The 20,174-nt window shown below is 46.1% G+C and overlaps 1 protein-coding gene across 1 annotated transcript in view; it reads right to left on the reverse strand.

The window, feature by feature from the left end:
* abcc2 (ATP-binding cassette, sub-family C (CFTR/MRP), member 2) overlaps positions 1-20,174 on the reverse strand; it is a 131,650-nt gene that overhangs the window by 44,259 nt on the left and 67,217 nt on the right. Inside the window, exons 14-19 of the mRNA XM_073026959.1 lie at positions 15,581-15,665; positions 13,119-13,185; positions 11,792-11,918; positions 10,628-10,804; positions 3,563-3,730; positions 1,078-1,258 (exon numbers count right to left, since the gene is read on the reverse strand). Of these exons, the coding sequence (XP_072883060.1) occupies positions 1,078-1,258; positions 3,563-3,730; positions 10,628-10,804; positions 11,792-11,918; positions 13,119-13,185; positions 15,581-15,665 (805 nt within the window). The remainder of the gene's footprint in view (positions 1-1,077; positions 1,259-3,562; positions 3,731-10,627; positions 10,805-11,791; positions 11,919-13,118; positions 13,186-15,580; positions 15,666-20,174) is intronic.

The raw sequence follows: 20,174 nt of genomic DNA on the forward strand, positions 1-20,174 counted from the left end.
CCAGGAATGAAGGGGTTAACATATGAGGAACATTTGGCAGCTTTGGGCCTGTTCTCACTGGAATTTAGAAGAATATGGTGGGGGGGGTCTCATTGAAACCTACCGAATTTTGAAAGGCCTAGCTAGGGTGGACATGGAGAGGATGCATCCTACGGTGGGTATATCCAGAACTAGAGGAAACAGCCTCATATTAGAGAGGCGACCCTTTAGAACAGAGGTCAGGAGGAATTTTTTAGCCAGAGAGTAGTAAATCTATGGAATGCTCTGCCACAGGACTGCGGAGGAGGTCAAGTCTGTGGGTATATTTAAGTTGGAAATTGATCGGTCAGGGCATCAAAGGATATGGCAAGAAGGCAGGTGTATGTGGTGAGTGGGATCCGGGATCAGCCATGACAGAATGGCAGAGCAGACTCGATGGGCTGAATGGTCTAATTCTGCTAACATGTCTTATGACCTAATATCATTTCCAGGCATACACGTGTATCCTCAGAGTAGAAGGGCGCCACGGTAGCGTAGAGGTTACCGTGATGCTGTTACAGCTCGGAGTGTCAGTGTTCAGAGTTCAGCTCTGCGACCTCTGCAAGGTGTCCCTGTCCATCCTCCTCGTGGAATTCCCAGGGTTTTCCCCGGCTGCTCTGATTTCCTCCAACAGTCCCAAGACATACTGAGCAGGTTAATTCGTCATTGTAAATTGCCCCATTATTGGGTTGGGGTTAAATCAGGGTGGTCAGGGCTGGCTGGGGCAGCTCAGCTCGAAGGGCCAGGAGGGTCTGCTCTGTGTTGAATCTCTAAATAAATAGAATTTAAAGTAAAGTGGCACATTTGGTTGAATCACTGCCTCTTGACGGCAGAGAGCCGGGTTCAATCTCGATTTTAGACACCGTCCGTGTGGAGTTTGCATGTTCTCCCTGTGACCACATGGATTTCCCAGGGCTTTTCCCAGATTATCTGATTTCCTCCCACTTCCCAAAGATGTACAGGTTGGTTAATTACCTGTTTTTGTGATTCCCCCCAGTATATAGGCAGGTGGGTTCCAAACAGCGTACCCTTCCCTTTCTTTAGGCATACAACACTGACCTGTTGGCTCTCCTTCTCTGTGATTCTGTTCCCCGTATGTGTTCAGGAAGTCTGCAAACGCACCCCTGTTTGCCTTTAATGCCCTGTACGATCCTACTTCAGACACTGAACCATCCACCAGCACAACAATATTGTCCACCTGGGGCAGGAAAGTGACATTATGTGTGACGAGGATTCGGGTCTGTTTAAAAAAAACACAGAAGTTTAGTCAGAAAATCAGAGCAGAGTTTCAACAGGGAATGCCTTTGATCTAATCACACTCGAAACCAACGTGAGTGGAAGTCAGTAAATCAACTGACCTGACTGGGATTCAAATCAGCTTTGCAATGTTTACAACAATGTTTACAACACAACATCGAAACAAACAGTGACCTTTGTTGTTTGTGTTAGTGACCAACATAGTCCGGGGGTATGTGGGGGTGAGGGTGGGGGCAGTCTGCAGGAACCATCACAGCATTCCTGCAAATTATCAGCCCTTACTAACCCGTACACCTTCGGAATGTGACAGGAAACTAGAGCACCCAGAGGAAACCCATGCAGTTATGGGGAGTGCTGTCCCTATCCTGGGAGTGTGTGATGGGACAGTGTAGAGGGAGCTTCACTCTGTATGTAACCCGTGCTGTCCCTGCCCTGGGAGTGTGTGATGGGACAGTGTAGAGGGAGCTTCACTCTGTATCTAACCTGTGCTGTCCCTGTCCTGGGAGTGTGTGATGGGACAGTGTAGAGGGAGCTTCACTCTGTATCTAACCCGTGCTGTCCCTGTCCTGGGAGTGTGTGATGGGACAGTGTAGAGGGAGCTTCACTCTGTATCTAACCCGTGCTGTCCCTGTCCTGGGAGTGTGTGATGGGACAGTGTAGAGGGAGCTTCACTCTGTATCTAACCTGTGCTGTCCCTGTCCTGGGAGTGTGTGATGGGACAGTGTAGAGGGAGCTTCACTCTGTATCTAACCCGTGCTGTCCCTGTCCTGGGAGTGTGTGATGGGACAGTGTAGAGGGAGCTTCACTCTGTATCTAACCCGTGCTGTCCCTGTCCTGGGAGTGTGTGATGGGACAGTGTAGAGGGAGCTTCACTCTGTATCTAACCCATGCTGTCCCTGCCCTGGGAGTGTGTGATGGGACAGTGTAGAGGGAGATTCACTCTGTATCTAACCCGTGCTGTCCCTGTCCTGGGAGTGTGTGATGGGACAGTGTAGAGGGAGCTTCACTCTGTATCTAACCCGTGCTGTCCCTGTCCTGGGAGTGTGTGATGGGACAGTGTAGAGCAGGGGTGTCAAACTCATTTTAGGTCACGGGCCGGATCAGTCGGACGCGTGCGAACGCAGCTTTCGTTGCCTCCGATTTTTTCAGCCTGCTCTCATGTGTCTCAGTCTCTGCTATAACTACAAAGTGTTTCACTTTACAAATTCCGTTTCTTATGAAGAAGACTGCCGAGCAAGACTGCCGAATAAACACTAAAAACCCTGAAAACCTGGTAACTGAATAAACTCAGCATTAGCCATATCATACGCCATAGGCGCTTCAATTACTGGGGCCAGCTTTAATAGTAATTAGACATTATCTCGCGGGCCAAAGATAATTCCACCGCGGGCCTTGAGTTTGACATATATGGTGTAGAGGGAGCTTCACTCTGTATTTAACCCGTGCTGTCCCTGTCCTGGGAGTGTGTGATGGGACAGTGTAGAGGGAGCTTCACTCTGCATCTAACCCGTGCTGTCCCTGTCCTGGGAGTGTGTGATGGGACAGTGTAGAGGGAGTTTCACTCTGTATCTAACCCGTGCTGTCCCTGTCCTGGGAGTGTGTGATGGGACAGTGTAGAGGGAGCTTCACTCTGTATCTAACCCGTGCTGTCCCTGTCCTAGGAGTGTGTGATGGGACAGTGTAGAGGGAGCTTCACTCTGTATCTAACCCGTGCTGTCCCTGTCCTGGGAGTGTGTGATGGGACAGTGTAGAGGGAGCTTCATTCTGTATCTAACCCGTGCTGTCCCTGTCCTGGGAGTGTGTGATGGGACAGTGTAGAGGGAGCTTCATTCTGTATCTAACCCGTGCAGTCCCTGTCCTGGGAATGTGTGATGGGACAGTGTAGAGGGAGCGTCACTCTGTATCTAACCCGTGCTGTCCCTGTCCTGGGAGTGTGTGATGGGACAGTGTAGAGGGACCTTCACTCTGTATCTAACCCGTGCTGTCCCTGTCCTGGGAGTGTGTGATGGGACAGTGTAGAGGGAGATTCACTCTCTATCTAATCTGTTCTGTCCCTGTCCTGGGAGTGTGTGATGGGACAGTGTAGCACTCAGTGTCAAACCTCAGTTATTGCTGCTAATAGTGAAATTAGCCCCTCTCTCAATAAACAGCTTCCAGGAAGCCAGGACCTTGTCAGCCCTAAACACCAGCAGAGTTGGAGAACTTCCACTGCTGCCCTAAATGCCATTTGCTAACGGGCAGCAAGTTGATGAATATTTAACTCCTGCCCCTTCCGCTGCTGGCTCACCTTGCCCTTTAGAAGACCATTTGGGCCGATCACCTTCTCAAAGATGTGCTTCCCCACATGAGCATCGACGGCGGAGAGAGGGTCGTCCAGGATGTAGATGTCAGCGTCACTGTACACTGCCCGGGCCAGGCTAACCCGTTGCTTCTGCCCTCCGCTCAGGTTGATGCCCTGGGGAAGAAACTTCTCAGTCAAGGCAGTAACCAGCTCTGTCATGCTCAGAAACAAACACGCAGACCTACAGCAGAGGAGGTAGTTGTTCAAGCCCTGGTACTAGCTCTTTGAAGGTTTGCAGTTACCCCTAACGTTTACCCATAACCCGGGCAGACAGGCATTCGGGTAATGGAGGATGACACAGGGTGAGGGAGGGAGTGTTGAAAGAGAGGTTAGTGGGCGAAAGATGGAAACAGATGTTGCATTGTACAATTGTTATGTGAAATTGTTCCATGTGCCCCCTAGTGGTTACAGTTCTTTGCATGGTGCTGGAAGCTTCACTGGGAATGCATTGATTGAATTAGTGCTATCTGATTGGTTAACTCTTACCTACAAATTTCAGAATCAGTTTTAATATCACCAGCATATGTCATGAAATTTATTAACTTTGCGGTAGTAGTACAATGAAATACATGATAACATATAAAAAATTAAATACCGGTAGTAAATCAATGACAGTAAGTAAATGTAGGCTCCGTTAGTCTCGATAGACCTTGGAAAGTTTCCAGGGCGCAAGCCTGGGCAAGGTTTTTTTTATGGGAGACCGGCAGTTGCCCAAGCTGCAAGTCTCCCCTCTCCACGCCACCGATGTTGCCCAAGGGAAGGGCATTAGGACCCATACAGCTTGGCTCCGGTGTCGTCGCAGAGCAATGTGTGGTTAAGTGCCTTGCTCAAGGACACACACGCAGCCTCAGCCAAGGCTCGAACTAGCGACCTTCAGATCACTAGATGAACGCCTTAACCACTTGACCACATGCCAACACAGTAAGTAAATACACGTATATTAAATAGTTGAATTAAAAATTGTGCATAAACAGAAATAATTAAAAAGTAGGGTAGTGTCATGGGTTCAATGTCCGTTTAGGAATCGGATGGCAGAGGGGAAGAAACTGTTCCTGAATCATTGAGTGTGTGATTTCAGGCTTCTGTACCTCCTTCCTGACAGTAACAATGAGAAGAGAGCATGTCCTGGGTGATGGGGGTCCTTAATAATGGACGCCGCCATTCTGAGGCATCGCTCCTTGGATACCGTGGAGGCTAGTACCCATGACGGAGCTGACCAATTTTACAACTTTCTGCGTCTTCTTTCGATCCCGTGCCGTAGCCCCTCCACCCCTACCGTACCAGAAAGTGACGCAGAATTTGAATGGAATGTTTTCTACCTGTGGTATAAGAAGGGCTGACATGTTGTCCTGCCATAATTCTCCACTATTTGTTCTCAGCTACTAGCCTCGTGCTAATCCCCATTTCCAATTCTCTTTGTCTTATTAGCGTTTAATAAAACAGTCGTGAAGCAGAAGGTTTTGTGCCTCTTTCTTGCCTTCAGAAACAACCCTGGATGAAACACGTCAGAATGCAACACAAACGAGGGGAAGGTGGTGGGCAGGTGGATATGGGTGGTGGTAGAGGTAGAGTCTGGTAGGCGATAGGTGAAACCAGGTAACGATTTCACTGCCAAGAATGCTTACTGACACCTCTACAACCTCAGCAGGCTAAAGGAATTTGACAAGTCCTGGTGGACACTCAAAAATTTTTAATGATGCACCATAGGGAGCTTCCTATCTGAAAGTTATGGCTCTGCCTGTGAGTGCAAGAAATTTCAGTGCTTATGGGTACAGAGGTCATCACAGGAGTCAGCCGCTCTCCTATCACCTCTGTTGACACGTTTTTTTTGCCTCAGTAAAGCAGCCAGCATAAACAAAGACCCCATCCCACCCGGACATTGTCTGTTTTGAAAACACGGACCGGAACGTTTTCAGGGAGGTGGCTACCTACGCCCATCACAGAACACTGATGAATATGTGGGATCTGTGACTTGCTACATAGAGAAACGCACTGGGGACGTCGCCATTATTAAACAGATCTCTGTGAGAGTACATCAGAAGCCATGGCTCACAGCAGACGTCCAGCCACAGCTGAGAGATCGGGATGCTGCCTTCAGATCAGAGAATGAGACAGCTCTTCGGACAGCAAGAGCTTTGCTTTCCTGTGACATCCATCAAAACAGGATTATTCACAGAAAATTTACAGCCATTTCTGTGACACCAGAGTCACAAGGTGCAGTTGTCAGGTTTTTCTGACCAGCCTATGCATCAATGACAGTGAGGCCTCCGTTCCTGATGGGCTGAAGATACAAAAAGTTTTTAAAAGATATTTTAGAGGTAAACGGGAGATGAGAGTGGATGTCAGACTGCTGGAATAGTGCTGGACAGGCAGTAATGGGAGACAAAGAAATGGTGGAGGAACTTAGTAAGTATTTTGCATCAGTCTTCACTGAGGAACATAGCAGAATGCCAGAATTAGGGAAGTGTTAGGGGGAAGAAGTGAATGCCACTGCTATTACTAAGGAGAAGGTGATTGGAAAGATGAAAAGTCAGAAGTTAGATTAGTCACCTGGACCAGATGGACCACAGCCCCAGGGTTCTGAAGGAAGTAGCTGAAGAGTTTGTGGAGGCGCTAGTAATGATCAAATTGCAAATGTCACCCCACTCCTCAAGAAGGGAGGGAGGCAGAAGGAAGGAACTTGTATGCCACTTAGCCTGAATTCAGTAGTTGGAAAAAATGTTGGAGTCTATTATTAAGGATGTCTATGGGGTACTTTCAGGCACATGATAAAACAAACCAAAATTAGCATGGTTTTCTGAAGGGGAAACCAGGCCTAACAAATGCGTTGGAATTCTTTGAGTAAATAAGAGGCAGGATAGACAAAGGAGAGTGAGTGGAAGTTGTTCATTTAAATTCCAGAAGGACTTTTGACAAGCTGCCACATATGAGGTTGCTTAACAAACTAGTATTACAGAAAAGGTACTAGAGTAAATAGAAGATTGGCTGACCGGCAGGAGACAAAGACTGGGAATAAAGGGGGTCTTTTCTGGTTGGCTGCTGGTGACTAGTGGTGTGCTGCAGGGGTCGGAGTTAGGACCACTTCTTTATACATTGTATGACAATGATTTGGATGAAGGAACTGATGGCTTTGTGGACAAGTTTGCAAACGATACAAAGACAAGTGGAAGGGAAAGTTGTGTTGAGGAAGTGGGGTGTCTGCAGAAGGGCTTAGATTGGGGAAGCAGGCAAAAAAAGGCAGATGGAATATAATGTAGGAAAGTGTATGGTCATGTATTGTGGTGCAAGGAATAAAGGCACGGACAATTTTGCAAATGGGGAGAAAATTCAGAAATCAGAGGTGCAAAGGGACTAGGGAGTCCTCGTGCAGGATTCCCTAAAGGTTAAATTGCAAGTTTGGCTGGTGGTAAGCAAGGCAAATCCATTGTTAGCATTCATTTCGAGAGGTCTAGAATATAAGCAAAGGGATGTAACACCAAGGCTTTATAAGACATTGCTCAGACCGCACTTGGAGAATTGTGAGCAGTTTTGCAATTTATATTTGAGAAAAGATATGCTGGCACTGGAGAGAGAGTGCAGAGACGATTCACGAGAATGATCCCAAGAATGAAAGAGTTAGCACATGAGGAACATTTGATGGCTCTGGGCCTGCAATGGCCGGAGTTTAGAAGAATGAGGGGGGAATCTTATTAAAACCTATCAAATATGAAAGGTCATGATAGAGTGGATGTGGAGGAGATGTTTCCTAACGTGGGCCAGTCCCAGAATCGAGACTCGTTCATTTAGAACAGAGATAAGAAAAATTTTCTTCAGCCAGAGGGTGGTGAATCTGTGGAATTCTTTCCCACAGACGGCTGTGCAGGCAAAATCATTGGGAATATTTAAGGTGGAGGTTAATAGGTTCTTGATTAAACAGGGCATTAAAGGTTACAGGGTGAAGGCAAGAGAAAAGTGTTGGGAGGGTCAATATATCAACCATGATGGAATGGTGGAGCAGACTCAATGGGCCGGATGGCTTAATCCTTCTCCTATGTCTTATGGTTTTACAGTGATGGGACTTATGGGCTGGACAGCTCCTCAGGACAGATTCCCTGAAATGATAACACCAAGGAAACATTCCCCTGACGAGGACTGTCGAAGGTCACTGGGAGAAGGCAGGAAAATTAGGTTGAGAGGGATAGTAAATCAGCCAGAGTGGAATGGCAGAACAGGCACGATGTGCCGTAAGACCTAATTCTGTTTCCAGGTCTCATGGTCTAAAGTCGGTCCACTGACCACGCATCCCAGTCTGTCCTGTCCCACCTGATGCTGCTTATCAACTTCAGGTTGTCGTTTAATAAAATCGTACCTCAGAAACTGGTAGATAAACTGTCCTGGTGGGTCTCAACACCTCTCTCTGTAACTAGATCTGGACCTTGACGGAAAAACCACAGTCAGTCCTTGTCAGCAGCAACATCTCTAGCTCCATCTCGCTGGGCAGCAGCGCCACCTAGAGCCGCGGGCTCACCCTCTGCTTTCCAAGCTGCTCGTCCCAGCTCACACAGAATCATTAACTTCGCTGATGCCTCATCAGCGACGACAACGAGACCGTGCACAGGGAGGAGCTGGGGCAGCCTGCGGACTGACGCGAGCACAACTTAAGTTTCAAAGCAGCCGAGGCCAAAGTTGTGGACTTCAGGAAGGTCCAGGCCGACCACTCCACACAGCACATTAATGGTGCCTCTGTGGAGAGAGTTAGGAGCACCAAGTTTCTGAGAGTGCGCACAACGGATGATCTCACCTTGTCCATTAAAATCTCCTCTTTAGTCAAGAGAGTGTCTCCACCTCCTGAGTGAGGCTCCCCTCCCTCACCACCCTAACCATTTTACACGAGTCCCATTGACATCTGCACCACCGTCTGGTACGGGAATGGTAAAGTTTCTGACCTGACAATCCCACAAAGGATTGCCAGGGCGGCTGAGAGCATCATCGGGGACTCTCTGCATCAATCAGAGACACTTGTCAGGAGTGCCGTGTACGCAGGGCCCTTAGCATTGTCAATGATCCCTCCAATCCATCAAATAACCTTCCTGACCCACTACCTTCAGATAGGAGGTACCATAGCATTAGGACAAGATTTGTTAGGATGGGGGAACAGTTTCATCCCCAAGGCCACGAAACCACTGAACTCCCCGCCACCACCCAGGTCTCATCACGTATGAAGCAACAGTGATGTTAAACCATTTAGTTTATTGTTCGTGTCATAAATGCACCTTAATAAGTGTCAATATTCTGGAATATGGTTTATTATTTGTTAATCTATTTGCGGTAATAGTACTTCAGTGGTTATGTGCGAGTTACTTGTACTGTGTTGTGTAACTTGGGGGTGGTGGTGGTGGTTTGTGTGTGTGTGTGTGTGTGTGTGCATGCGTGCGTGCGTGCGTGCGTGCGTGTGTGTGTAAACCTCAGGGAGAAGGTTCAGGAGCATGAAGATTCGTACGGCCAGATTTGGGAACAGCTTCTTTCCAACTGTGATAAGACTGCTGAACAGATCCTGACCCAGATCTGGGCCGTACCTTCCAAATATCCGGACCTGACTTGCACTACCTTACTTTCCCTTTTCTATTTTCTAATTATGATTTATCATTTAAACTTTTATTATATTTACTTCGATTTGTACTTCAGGGAGCGCGAAGCGCAGAATCAAATATCACTGTGATGATTGTACGCTCTAGTGTCAATTGTTTGGTGACAATAAAGTATAGGGCTGAGTGACAGTAAACTTGAATTTGAACTTCTCCCTTCTCCCATCAGGCAGAAGGCACACACCACCAGGTCAAGGACACCTTCTATCCCACCATTATCAGACTCTTTATGACAGGATAAACTCTTGACCTCACAATCTACCCCATTATGATCCTGCATTTTATGGTTTACCAGCACGGCAGGGTTTCTTTTGGCAGCTTTTACACTTTATTCTGCATTGTTATTGTTTTACCTTATTCTAGCTCAGTTCATTGTGTAATGATTTGACCAGTATGAACATTATGCAAGACAAGCTCTTCACTGCATGTGACAATAATCTAACGCCAATAGCAATAGCTGGAACTAGATAAGGGAACGAAGGCGGGCAGTTGGTTCTTGGTGAGGAAGGGGACAGAGAGAATCAGCCTTACTCCCTGGGAAAACCACCCAGTATTCCAGAAGCACAAGAGATTCTGCAGACGCTGAAAATATTGAGCAATGATAGATAGATAGATAGATAGGTAGATAGATAGATACTTTATTCATCCCCATGGGGAAATTCAACTTTTTTCCAATGTCCCATACACTTGTTGTAGCAAAACTAATTACATACAATACTTAACTCAGTAAAAAATATGATATGCATCTAAATCACTATCTCAAAAAGCATTAATAATAGCTTTTAAAAAGTTCTTAAGTCCTGGCGGTAGAATTGTAAAGCCAATGCACACAAGGTTCTGGAGAAACTCAGCAGGTCGGGCAGCGTCTATGGAGGGGAATAAACAGTTGGCATTTCAGGCCGAGACCCTTCATCAGGACTGGAGAGGGAAGGGGGCAGAAGCCAGAAGGAGGTGGAGGAAGTGGAAGGAGTACAAGGCGATGGGTGAAACCAAGTGAGGGAGAAGGGTGGAGGAGGGGTATGAGGTAAGAAGCTAGGAGGGGATAGGTGGAAGAGGTAAAGGGCTGAAGAAGAAGGAATCTGATAGGAGAGGGCTGTAGATCATGAGAGAAAGGGAAAGAGGAGAGGCACCAGAGTGAGGAGGTGAGGAAAAGGGAAAGAGTGAGCAGGTAACCAGAATGGGGAATGGAAAAAGAAGGAAGGTGGGGAGGGGGAGAAATTACTGGAAGTTAGCGAAATCAATCTTCATTCCATCAGGTTGGAGATTGCCCAGGCAGAATATGTATTCCAACCTTTTGTCGTAACTATCACTAAAAGGGTGTTGTGACACACACCTCCCTAAAGGTTCCCCAACACCCAACATGACCCATTGCTTCTTCCTACAGTACCTTTTCTCCGATCTCCGTTTGATCCCCCCCAGGCAACAGCTCCAGGTCCTGTAAGAGAGCGCACGCCTCCAGGATTTTCCGGTACCGGGCTTCGTTCAGCTCCAAGCCAAACAGGATGTTGTCCTGTAGGGTGTTGTTCTGGATCCAAGCTTGCTGAGGGACATAGGCACATGTACCCTGAGGTGCAGAGGAGAATGGGGAATGTGATGGGTTAGTGGGGACTGATCGATGCACCCACTATAGTTATTTAACTCAACAAGCTGTAGCAAATGGCTAACAGCACCACGGTGGCACAGAAGGAGGTTGTTTCGGATTATTTATCACAGGCGCGTGGAAACATACAGTGAAATCCATTGTTTGAGTTAACAACCAACACAACCAAGAACGTGCTGGAGACAGCCCGCAAGTGCTGCCACACATCCCAGTGCCAACACAGCAATCAAAACCAGCTTCTCGTGCACACCACACCCAAAGACAGCCCCCCAACCCCAGGACAGGTGTCCTGCCTCTGGTCTCCAGGTCTGAGTCATCAGTCCTCAATTTCCAGACTTCTGATCAACCTTCAGGCTTCAGTCTCAGGTATCGACCCCTGGACTAGCCACCAATGGGACGTCCAAATTCCAGGCACATCGGCTGATTGCCTTCATGCCTCCGCTCGCACAGACATCAGATCCTGGGACCTACTGAGTCCAACCCTAGGCTGGCACCATGACACAGTCCGCAGACTCACAACCCCAGGGACCCCAGTTCAATTCCGACCTCCGGCGCTCCCTGTGTGGGGTTTGCTTGCTCTCCCTGTGACCTTGTGGGTTTCTCCAGGGTGTCCCGGTTCCCTCCCACATCCCGAAGACCTGCGGATTGGTCAGCAAGGTAATCGGTAGCTGTAACCTGAGGATTAGAGTCTGGGGAGGGTTATGGGAATGTGGGGAGGATCGAATGGGTTTGGGCAGCATTAGTGTAAATATGGGTGGCTGATGACCAGCACAGATGATGGGCTGAAGGGCATATGTCCATACTATGTCTTTCTGTGGCTCTGTGACACCCTGGAGAGATGGGCTGAGGAATTTCTCTCCAAGAAATAGCTCCCCCACAAACAGCGAATGGAAATGTATTAAACTAGAGAACGTTGGGAAGTGGTAGCCTGTGACTAACATGTTTCGGTACCTTGGTGTTGATGAAGCCTCTCACATTCTCCATCTCACCCAGGATTGCCGACATCAGAGAGGACTTCCCACATCCCACTGGGCCCACGACTGCCAACAGACTGCCCATCTTAATGTCCAACGTTACACTGCAGGACGAAGGAGAACATCCAGGCTCAGATTCAAATTTATTTATTACAAGGACATCGAAACACACAGTGAAGTTTGCTGTTTGTGTTATCTGCTGGGGGCAGATGTCACCACACGTTCCGGTGCCAACATGGCGTGCCCACAGTGTTCAGCAGAACAGCACAGAGTACAACAGGCAACAAGACAGCTCCAGAGAAACAAGCCCTCTTCCTCCCTCCCTCCCTCCCAAATACCAACTCACATTCACAGTTCACTAAACCCAGTAAAGGCCGTTTTCAACCTTCAGCCGACTTCTGGATTCGCAGACACTGGGCCCTGAATTCCCCAGAGGACTCATAGAGAGACGTGGATAGGAGAAGTTTTAAATCCTATGGCTCAAATGTGAGCAAATGGACAACAAAAAAAAAACAGATTTCATGACATCCGAGGGGTGATTGATAAGTTCGTGGCCTAAGGTAGAAGGAGTCAATTTTAGAAAACCTAGCACATTTATTTTTCAACATAGTCCCCTCCTACACTTAGTCCAGCAGTCGTGGAGCATACGGATCTTGGACCTCCAGAAAGCGTCCACAGATGGGTGATTGATAAGTTTGTGGCCTAAAGTAGAAGGAGATGAGTTATACAGCTCTTGTTACATGCACATGCAGGTCAACTCTTTGAGTGATTATGCAGAAAGTTTGAAGTTCATAACTCATCTCCTTCTACCTGTCTAAGAGTCCCTTAAATGCTCCTAATGCATCTGTCTCTACAGTCACCGCTGGAAGAGCAGGCTATGCACTCAGCTCTCTCTATGTAAAGAACTGACCTCTGACATCTCCCCTATAGTTTCCTGCAATCACTTAAAATAAACCTTTTCCACCCTGGGAGTAAGTCTCTGGCTATCCACTTGATCTACACCTCTTATCATCTTGTACACTTCTATCAAGTCACCTCCGCTCCAAAGAGAAAAGTCCTAACTCGCTCAATTTATCCTCATAAGATATGCTCTCTAATCCAGGCAGCATCCTGGTAAATCTCCTCTGCAGCCTCTCCAATTAGATTAGGTGAATATTTTTTTATAAGGTCCTGCCAAATCGGGTTATGATTATGATCAGATATTTAAAAGCTGATATCCATGAAATCGTCCTGCAGATCCATACTTTCCCTCTTTCTCCTTCAAAGGGATGTGGAATGACAGGTCCCATATTCCCATAACTCACTCCTTAATGGTCGGAGTTCCACTTTTGTCCCACGAGAAGGTCGCATCTGAGAAGCTGATTGCCAGATCTAGGGAAAAGAACAAATCAAAGTTCATATACACTAGGTCACCTTGAGATTCATTTTCTTGCGGGTATTTATGGAAGAAAGAAATACAATAACATTGATCAAAAACCACACACAGACTGACTAACACCGATGTATTAGAGACAAACTGTGCAAATGCAAAAGAAAAACAAATGATAGGCAGGTAGATGGTTGAATAACTACCAAGAACGAGTTGTGGAGTCCGTGAAAGCGGGTCCGAAGGTTGCGTTCAGTGATCGGTTCAGAGTTGTGGTGACTGAAGTTATCTATGTTGGTTCGGGAGCCTGATGGTTGAGAGGTAATAACTGTTCCTGAACCTGGTGGTCTGAGACGCAAGGCTCCCGTACCTTCAGCAAGAAGAGATCCTGGTGGGGGCCGCTGATAATGGAGACTGCTTTCTCGTGGCAGCTCTCCATATAGATGTGCTCAGGGGCTGGGAGGGCTTCTCCTGTGAAGGAGAGGGCTGAATCCACCACTGTCGGTAGGATTTTCTGTTTTTTGGCATTGGTGTTTCCAGAATGGAAACCTAATCCTTTCACAGTAACCAGTGTCTGCAAGCTCATCATCCATCAGTTTATGGGATGTCAAGCTACACACGAAGGCCCTGTACAATTGTAGTCACACACCCTGCAGGGAATATTTACAAGGAGAAGTAAATACTTTTGAGGATGTTGCCTGGACTCGAGGAACTGAGTTATGCTAAGAGGTTGAAAAGGCTAGCACATTATTCCCTGGAGAAATAGGAGACCGAGGGCTGATCTTACAGAAGTGCGTAAAATCATTAGAATCAGAATCAGATTTAAAATCACTGACATACGTCATGACATTTGCTGTTTTGCAGAAACAGTATGTAGCAATATATAAATATCACTGTAAATTACATTAATATTAAAATTGTAAAATTAAATGAGTAAAGCAAAACACGAACAAAAATAGTGAGGTGGTGTTAATGTATGGGTTCATTGTCCATTCAGAAAGCTGACGGAGGAGAAGAAGCTGTTGCTAAAATGTCGAGGGTGAGTCCTGCAGCCCCTCCTGATGGTAGTATTGAGAAGAGGGGATGCTCTGGGTGATGGGGCCCTTAATGACGGATGCCGACTTTCTGAGGCACCGTCTTTTGAAGATAAGGGACATAGCTAAGCTGAATGCACTCTCTTTCCCAGGGTTGTGGAATCTAAAACCAGTGGACATAGGATGAAGTGAGAAGGGAGAGGATTAATAGGAACCTGAGGGACAACTCTTTCCTCATAGCGGGTGGTCCGAATATGGAATGAGCTGCCAGAGGAAGTAGTTGAGGATGATACAAGAGAAACATTTAAGACATTTGGTCAGGTACATGGATAGGAACAATTTTAAAGGATATGGGCCAAAGGTAGGAAAATGGGACTAGCTAAAATGGGCATCTTGGTCAGCATGGGTCAATTGGACCAAAGGGTCATCCATGGCTTTGTGACTCTATCCTTGATCGCCTGTCATTCTCCACCCATTAGTTGCTTTGTTTCCATCTCTGAAATTGTGAGAAGATGGCACCTAACACTGGGGATCCTCATCATCCAGCACACACCCTCTTCTCCTCACTACCATCGAGGAGGAGCTACAGGAGCCTGAAGACACACACTCAACGATTCAGGAACAGTTTCTTCCCCTCCGCTATCAGATTTCTGAACAGTGCATGAACCCACAAACATTACTTTGCTCTCTTTTGCATTATTTATATTCATTATTGTAAGCTATGATCATTTCTATTCATTTCATTGTGTGCTAAAGACAACAGATTTCATGACATGTGTCAGTAATAATTAACCTGATTCGCATTCTTTGCTTCCAAGTGGGGATCATTGTAACGTATCAGTTGGCCTCACGTAGCTGGAAAGTCGACTGGACCAGCAGGCGATGGTCATTCATCAGGAGCTCTGTACCCCAGAGACAACAATCCTTCTGCCTGGGCATCATGCTTGCCTTGTGTTACCGAAGGGTTTCGGGTCAAAACGTCAGCTGTACTCTTTTCCACCGATGCTGCCTGGCTGCTGAGTTCCTCCAGTACTTCGTGTGTGCTGCTCGGATTTCCAGCCTCTGCAGATTTTCTCGTTTGTGAGGTGAAAACGCAGCATGACAGTGACTGCGTTGGTGCAGGTGTGAAGTCGTGTTGGTTGTTAACACAAATGACGCATCTGACTGTATGTTTTGATTTAACGCGACAAGTGAATCAGAATCTAAATCTGATTGTTAACGGGTTTATTTCCTCCTGTCCGCAGGACCAGGTTGTTCAGACAGCTTTGCTTATTCCTTTAGTAAGGCTGTCTGCTATTCTTTGCAGCGATGGATAACCCACCCGTGTTTTTCCTCGAGCAGTCACAATAAAGAGCAGCTGACCTACCGAGCATGGGATTGTGCCGGATTGCTGATGTGTCCAAGTCACTGCCTCCCAGGAACTTCTCGAGCCTTTTGCAGGAAACAGCGGCCTACGGGCAGAAAAAAAATAATCATCATCACACAGCAGGTGTTGGATTGAGGAAGAGCCAATGTTTCCTTCAGTGAGTTACAGAGCTCCTCATGCAGTCATTCTTAGTTCATCTCCTGGGGAACAGCTGTGGTTCAGAAGGCAACCCCTCGGAGAGATATCAGATCCCAGTGAGGGCACTGGGTGCTATAAACATAACACAGCAGGGAAACAGGCCACTTGGCCCAGCTTATCCATGCTAACCAAGATGCCCTAAACTAATCCCATTTCCCACATTTGTTCCACATCTTTCCCTTGCAATGCTAATTCTATGATGCTATTTGCCTCTGAAGCTGCTGAAAGCAAGTTTTTCATATGGCCATAAGCTTGCCTTTGAGAATCCACATCCAGTACTGTGTAAAAGTCATACAGTGCTTATAAAATGTATTTTTCCTGGAATTTTTCCTGTTTTATTGTTTTACAACATTGAATTACTGTGGATTTAATTTGGCTTTTTTGACACTAATCAACAGAAAAAAAACTCTTTCGTGTCAAGGTGAAAGCAGATCTCTACAGAGTGATCTAAATTAATTACAAATATAAAACACAAAATAATTGATTGCATAAGTATTCACCTCCTTCAAGACAGTATTTAGCAGATGCACCTTTGGCAGCAATTACAGCCTTGAGTCTGTGTGGATAGGTCTCTATCAGCTTTGCACATCTGGGCACTGCAATTTGTCCCCATTCTTCTTTACAAAACTGCTCAAGCTCTGTCAGATTGCATGGGGATCATGAGTGGACAGCCCTTTTCAAGTCCAGCCACAAATTCTCAATTAGATTGAGGTCTGGACTGACTTGGCTACTCCAGGACATTAACTTTGTTGTTATTAAGCCATTCCTATCTAGCTTTGGCTTTATGCTTGAGGTCATTGTCATGTTGGAAAACAGATCTTCTCCTAAGTCACAGTTCTCTTGCAGACTGCATCAGGTTTTCCTCCAGGATTTCCCTGTATTTTGCTGCATTCATTTTACCCTCTACCTTCACAAGCCTTCCAGAGCCTGTTGCAGTGAAGCATCCCCACAGCATGATGCAGCCACTGCCATATTTCATGATATGTGTGTTTTTGATGTTGTGTGGTGTTTGGCTTACGCCAAATGTAGCGTTTAGTCTGATGGTCAAAACTCTCAATTTTGGTTTTATCAGACCATAAAACCTTCTTCCAGCTGACTTCAGAGTCTCCCACATGCCTTCTGCCAAACTAGCTGAGATTTCATGAGATTTTATTTTTTCAACAGTGGCTTTCTCTTTGCCACTCTCCCATGAAGCTGTGACTAGTGAAGCACCCAGGCAACAGTTGTATGCACAGTCTCTCCCATCTCAGCCACTGAAGTTTGTAACTCCTCCAGAGTTGTCATAGGCTCCCTTACTATTCCCCTTCTTGCCCAGTCACTCAGTTTTTGAGGATGGCCTGCTCTAGGTAGATTTACAGCTGTGCCATACTCTTTCCATTTCTTGATGATCAACTTAACTGCACTCCAAGGGATATTCAGTGACTTGGAAATTTTCTTGTATTCATCTCCTGACCTGTGCTTTTCAATAACCTTTTTGCGGAGTTGCTTGGAGAGTTCTTTTGTCATCATGGTGTAGTTTTTGCCAGGATACTGACTCACCAGCAGTTGGACCTCCCAGATACAGGTGTATTTTTACTACAATCAATTAAAACACCTTGACTGCACACAGGTGATCTCCATTTAACTAATGATGTGACTTCCAAAACCAATTAGCTGCACCGATGCTGATCTGGTGTGTCATATTAAAGGGGGTGAATACTTATGCAATCAATTATTTTGTGTTTTATATTTGCAGGGATCGCTTTGTAGGGATCTGATTTCACATTGGCACAAAAGAGTCTTCTTCTCTTGATCAGTGTCAAGAGAAGCCAGATTAAATCCCCTGTGATTCAGCCTTGTAAAACAATAAAAAAAATGAGAACTTCCGGGGGGGGGGGTGAATATTTTTTATAGGCACTGCCCGCCTAAGACCTTTGCACAGTCCCGTATCTGTCAACGTGGCGCAGAGAGCAAAGGATGCTGGGAATGGTGAGGGCAGAGCACCATGGTGGACAGATAACAGGGAAGGAGTGCCAGGGTGGCATGGGTGACACCAGGCAAGGTCATTTGATTCCAAACAAATGATTTATTGACAATTACAGAATGTCTTTCTGGTGCTTCCTGCTCCATCCCATTTTCCCAACATTGATTCCTCTCTCCCTGCCCCCTTCCCACTTCCAGTCCACAATAGAGACCCAGATCAGAATTAGGTTTATCATCATTCATATATGTCATGGATTTTTTTGGGGCAGCAGTACTGTGCAATACATAAAATTACTACAGTACTGTAGAGAACAGTATCTTAGGCACCCTAGATAAGTGCCTAAGACTTTTGTACAGTCCTTTACCTCTCCAAGTATCTTTTAACTGTTATTGCACCCACTTCAACCATTTCCTTTGGCAGCTCTTTCCATTACAATACTAAGCTCTACCCCTCAGGTTCCTTTTAAATACCCTGTCCTCTAGTTTATAACTCCCTTTCCCTGGGGAAATGATTGTGTGTATTCACCTCATCTATACCCCTCATGATTTTATACACCTCTCAGTCTCCACTGATAAAATGCAGACCTTCTCAACCTCTACCTGTAACTAAGCCCCTTGAGTCCCAGCAGAATCCTTGTACATCCCCTCTGCACTCTTCCCAGCTTCACAGCGCCCTCCCTATAGCCCGGTGATCAAAACTGAGCACAGAATTCCAAATGCAACCTCACTAACAACTGCATCATAACTCAGTGCCGTGACTGATGAAGGCAAGTATGCCAAAAGCCTCCTTCACCACCCTATCTACCTGCAATGCCACTTCCAGGGAACCATTCTAGGTCTTTCTGTTCTACAATGCTCCTCCAAGCCCTACCATTCATTGAGAAAGCCCTACCTTCATTGAGAAAGCCCTACCATTCATTGAGAAAGCCCTACCATTCATTGAGAAAGCTCTACCATTCATTGAGAAAGCTCTACCTTCATTGAGCAAGCCCTACCATTCATTGAGAAAGCCCTACCATTCATTGAGAAAGCTCTACCATTCATTGAGAAAGCACTACCATTCATTGAGAAAGCCCTACCATTCATTGAGAAAGCTCTACCATTCATTGAGAAAGCCCTACCTTCATTGAGAAAGCCCTACCATTCATTGAGAAAGTCCTACCATTCATTGAGAAAGCCCTACCATTCATTGAGAAAGCCCTACCTTCATTGAGAAAGCCCTACCATTCATTGAGAAAGCCCAACCTTCATTGAGAAAGCCCTACCATTCATTGAGAAAGCCCTACCATCATTGAGAAAGCTCTACTTTCATTGAGAAAGCCCTACCTTCATTGAGAAAGCCCTACCTTCATTGAGAAAGCCCTACCATTCATTGAGAAAGCCCTACCTTCATTGAGAAAGCCCTACCATTCATTGAGAAAGTCCTACCTTCATTGAGAAAGCCCTACCATTCATTGAGAAAGCCCTACCTTTCATTGAGAAAGCGCTACCATCCATTGAGAAAGCCCTACCTTCATTGAGAAAGTCCTACCTTCATTGAGAAAGCCCTACCTTTCATTGAGAAAGCCCTACCATTCATTGAGAAAGCCCTAACTTCATTGAGAAAGCTCTACTTTCAATAAGAAAGCCCTACCATTCATTGAGAAAGCCCTACCTTCATTGAGAAAGCCCTACATTCATTGAGAAAGCCCTACCTTCATTGAGAAAGCCCTACTTTCATTGAGAAAGCCCTACCTTCATTGAGAAAGCTCTACTTTCATTGAGAAAGCTCTACTTTCATTGAGAAAGCCCTACCTTCATTGAGAAAGCCCTACTTTCATTGAGAAAGCCCTACCTTCATTGAGAAAGCCCTACCTTCATTGAGAAAGCTCTACTTTCATTGAGAAAGCCCTACCTTCATTGAGAAAGCCCTACCTTCATTGAGAAAGCTCTACTTTCATTGAGAAAGCCCTACCATTCATTGAGAAAGTCCTACCTTCATTGAGAAAGCCCTACCATTCATTGAGAAAGTCCTACCATTCATTGAGAAAGCCCTACCTTCATTGAGAAAGCCCTACCTTCATTGAGAAAGCTCTACTTTCATTGAGAAAGCCCTACCATTCATTGAGAAAGCCCTACCATTCATTGAGAAAGCCCTACCTTCATTGAGAAAGCCCTACCATTCATTGAGAAAGCCCTACCTTCATTGGGAAAGCCCTACCATTCATTGAGAAAGTCCTACCTTCATTGAGAAAGCCCTACTTTCATTGAGAAAGCTCTACCTTCATTGAGAAAGCCCTCACATTCATTGAGAAAGCTCTACCATTCATTGAGAAAGCCCTACCTTCATTGAGAAAGCCCTACCATTCATTGAGAAAGCCCTACCTTCATTGAGAAAGCCCTACCATTCATTGAGAAAGCTCTACCATTCATTGAGAAAGCCCTACCTTCATTG

Source organism: Hemitrygon akajei, chromosome 23 (assembly GCF_048418815.1).
Source record: "Hemitrygon akajei chromosome 23, sHemAka1.3, whole genome shotgun sequence".
NCBI classification, from domain to species: domain Eukaryota; kingdom Metazoa; phylum Chordata; class Chondrichthyes; order Myliobatiformes; family Dasyatidae; genus Hemitrygon; species Hemitrygon akajei.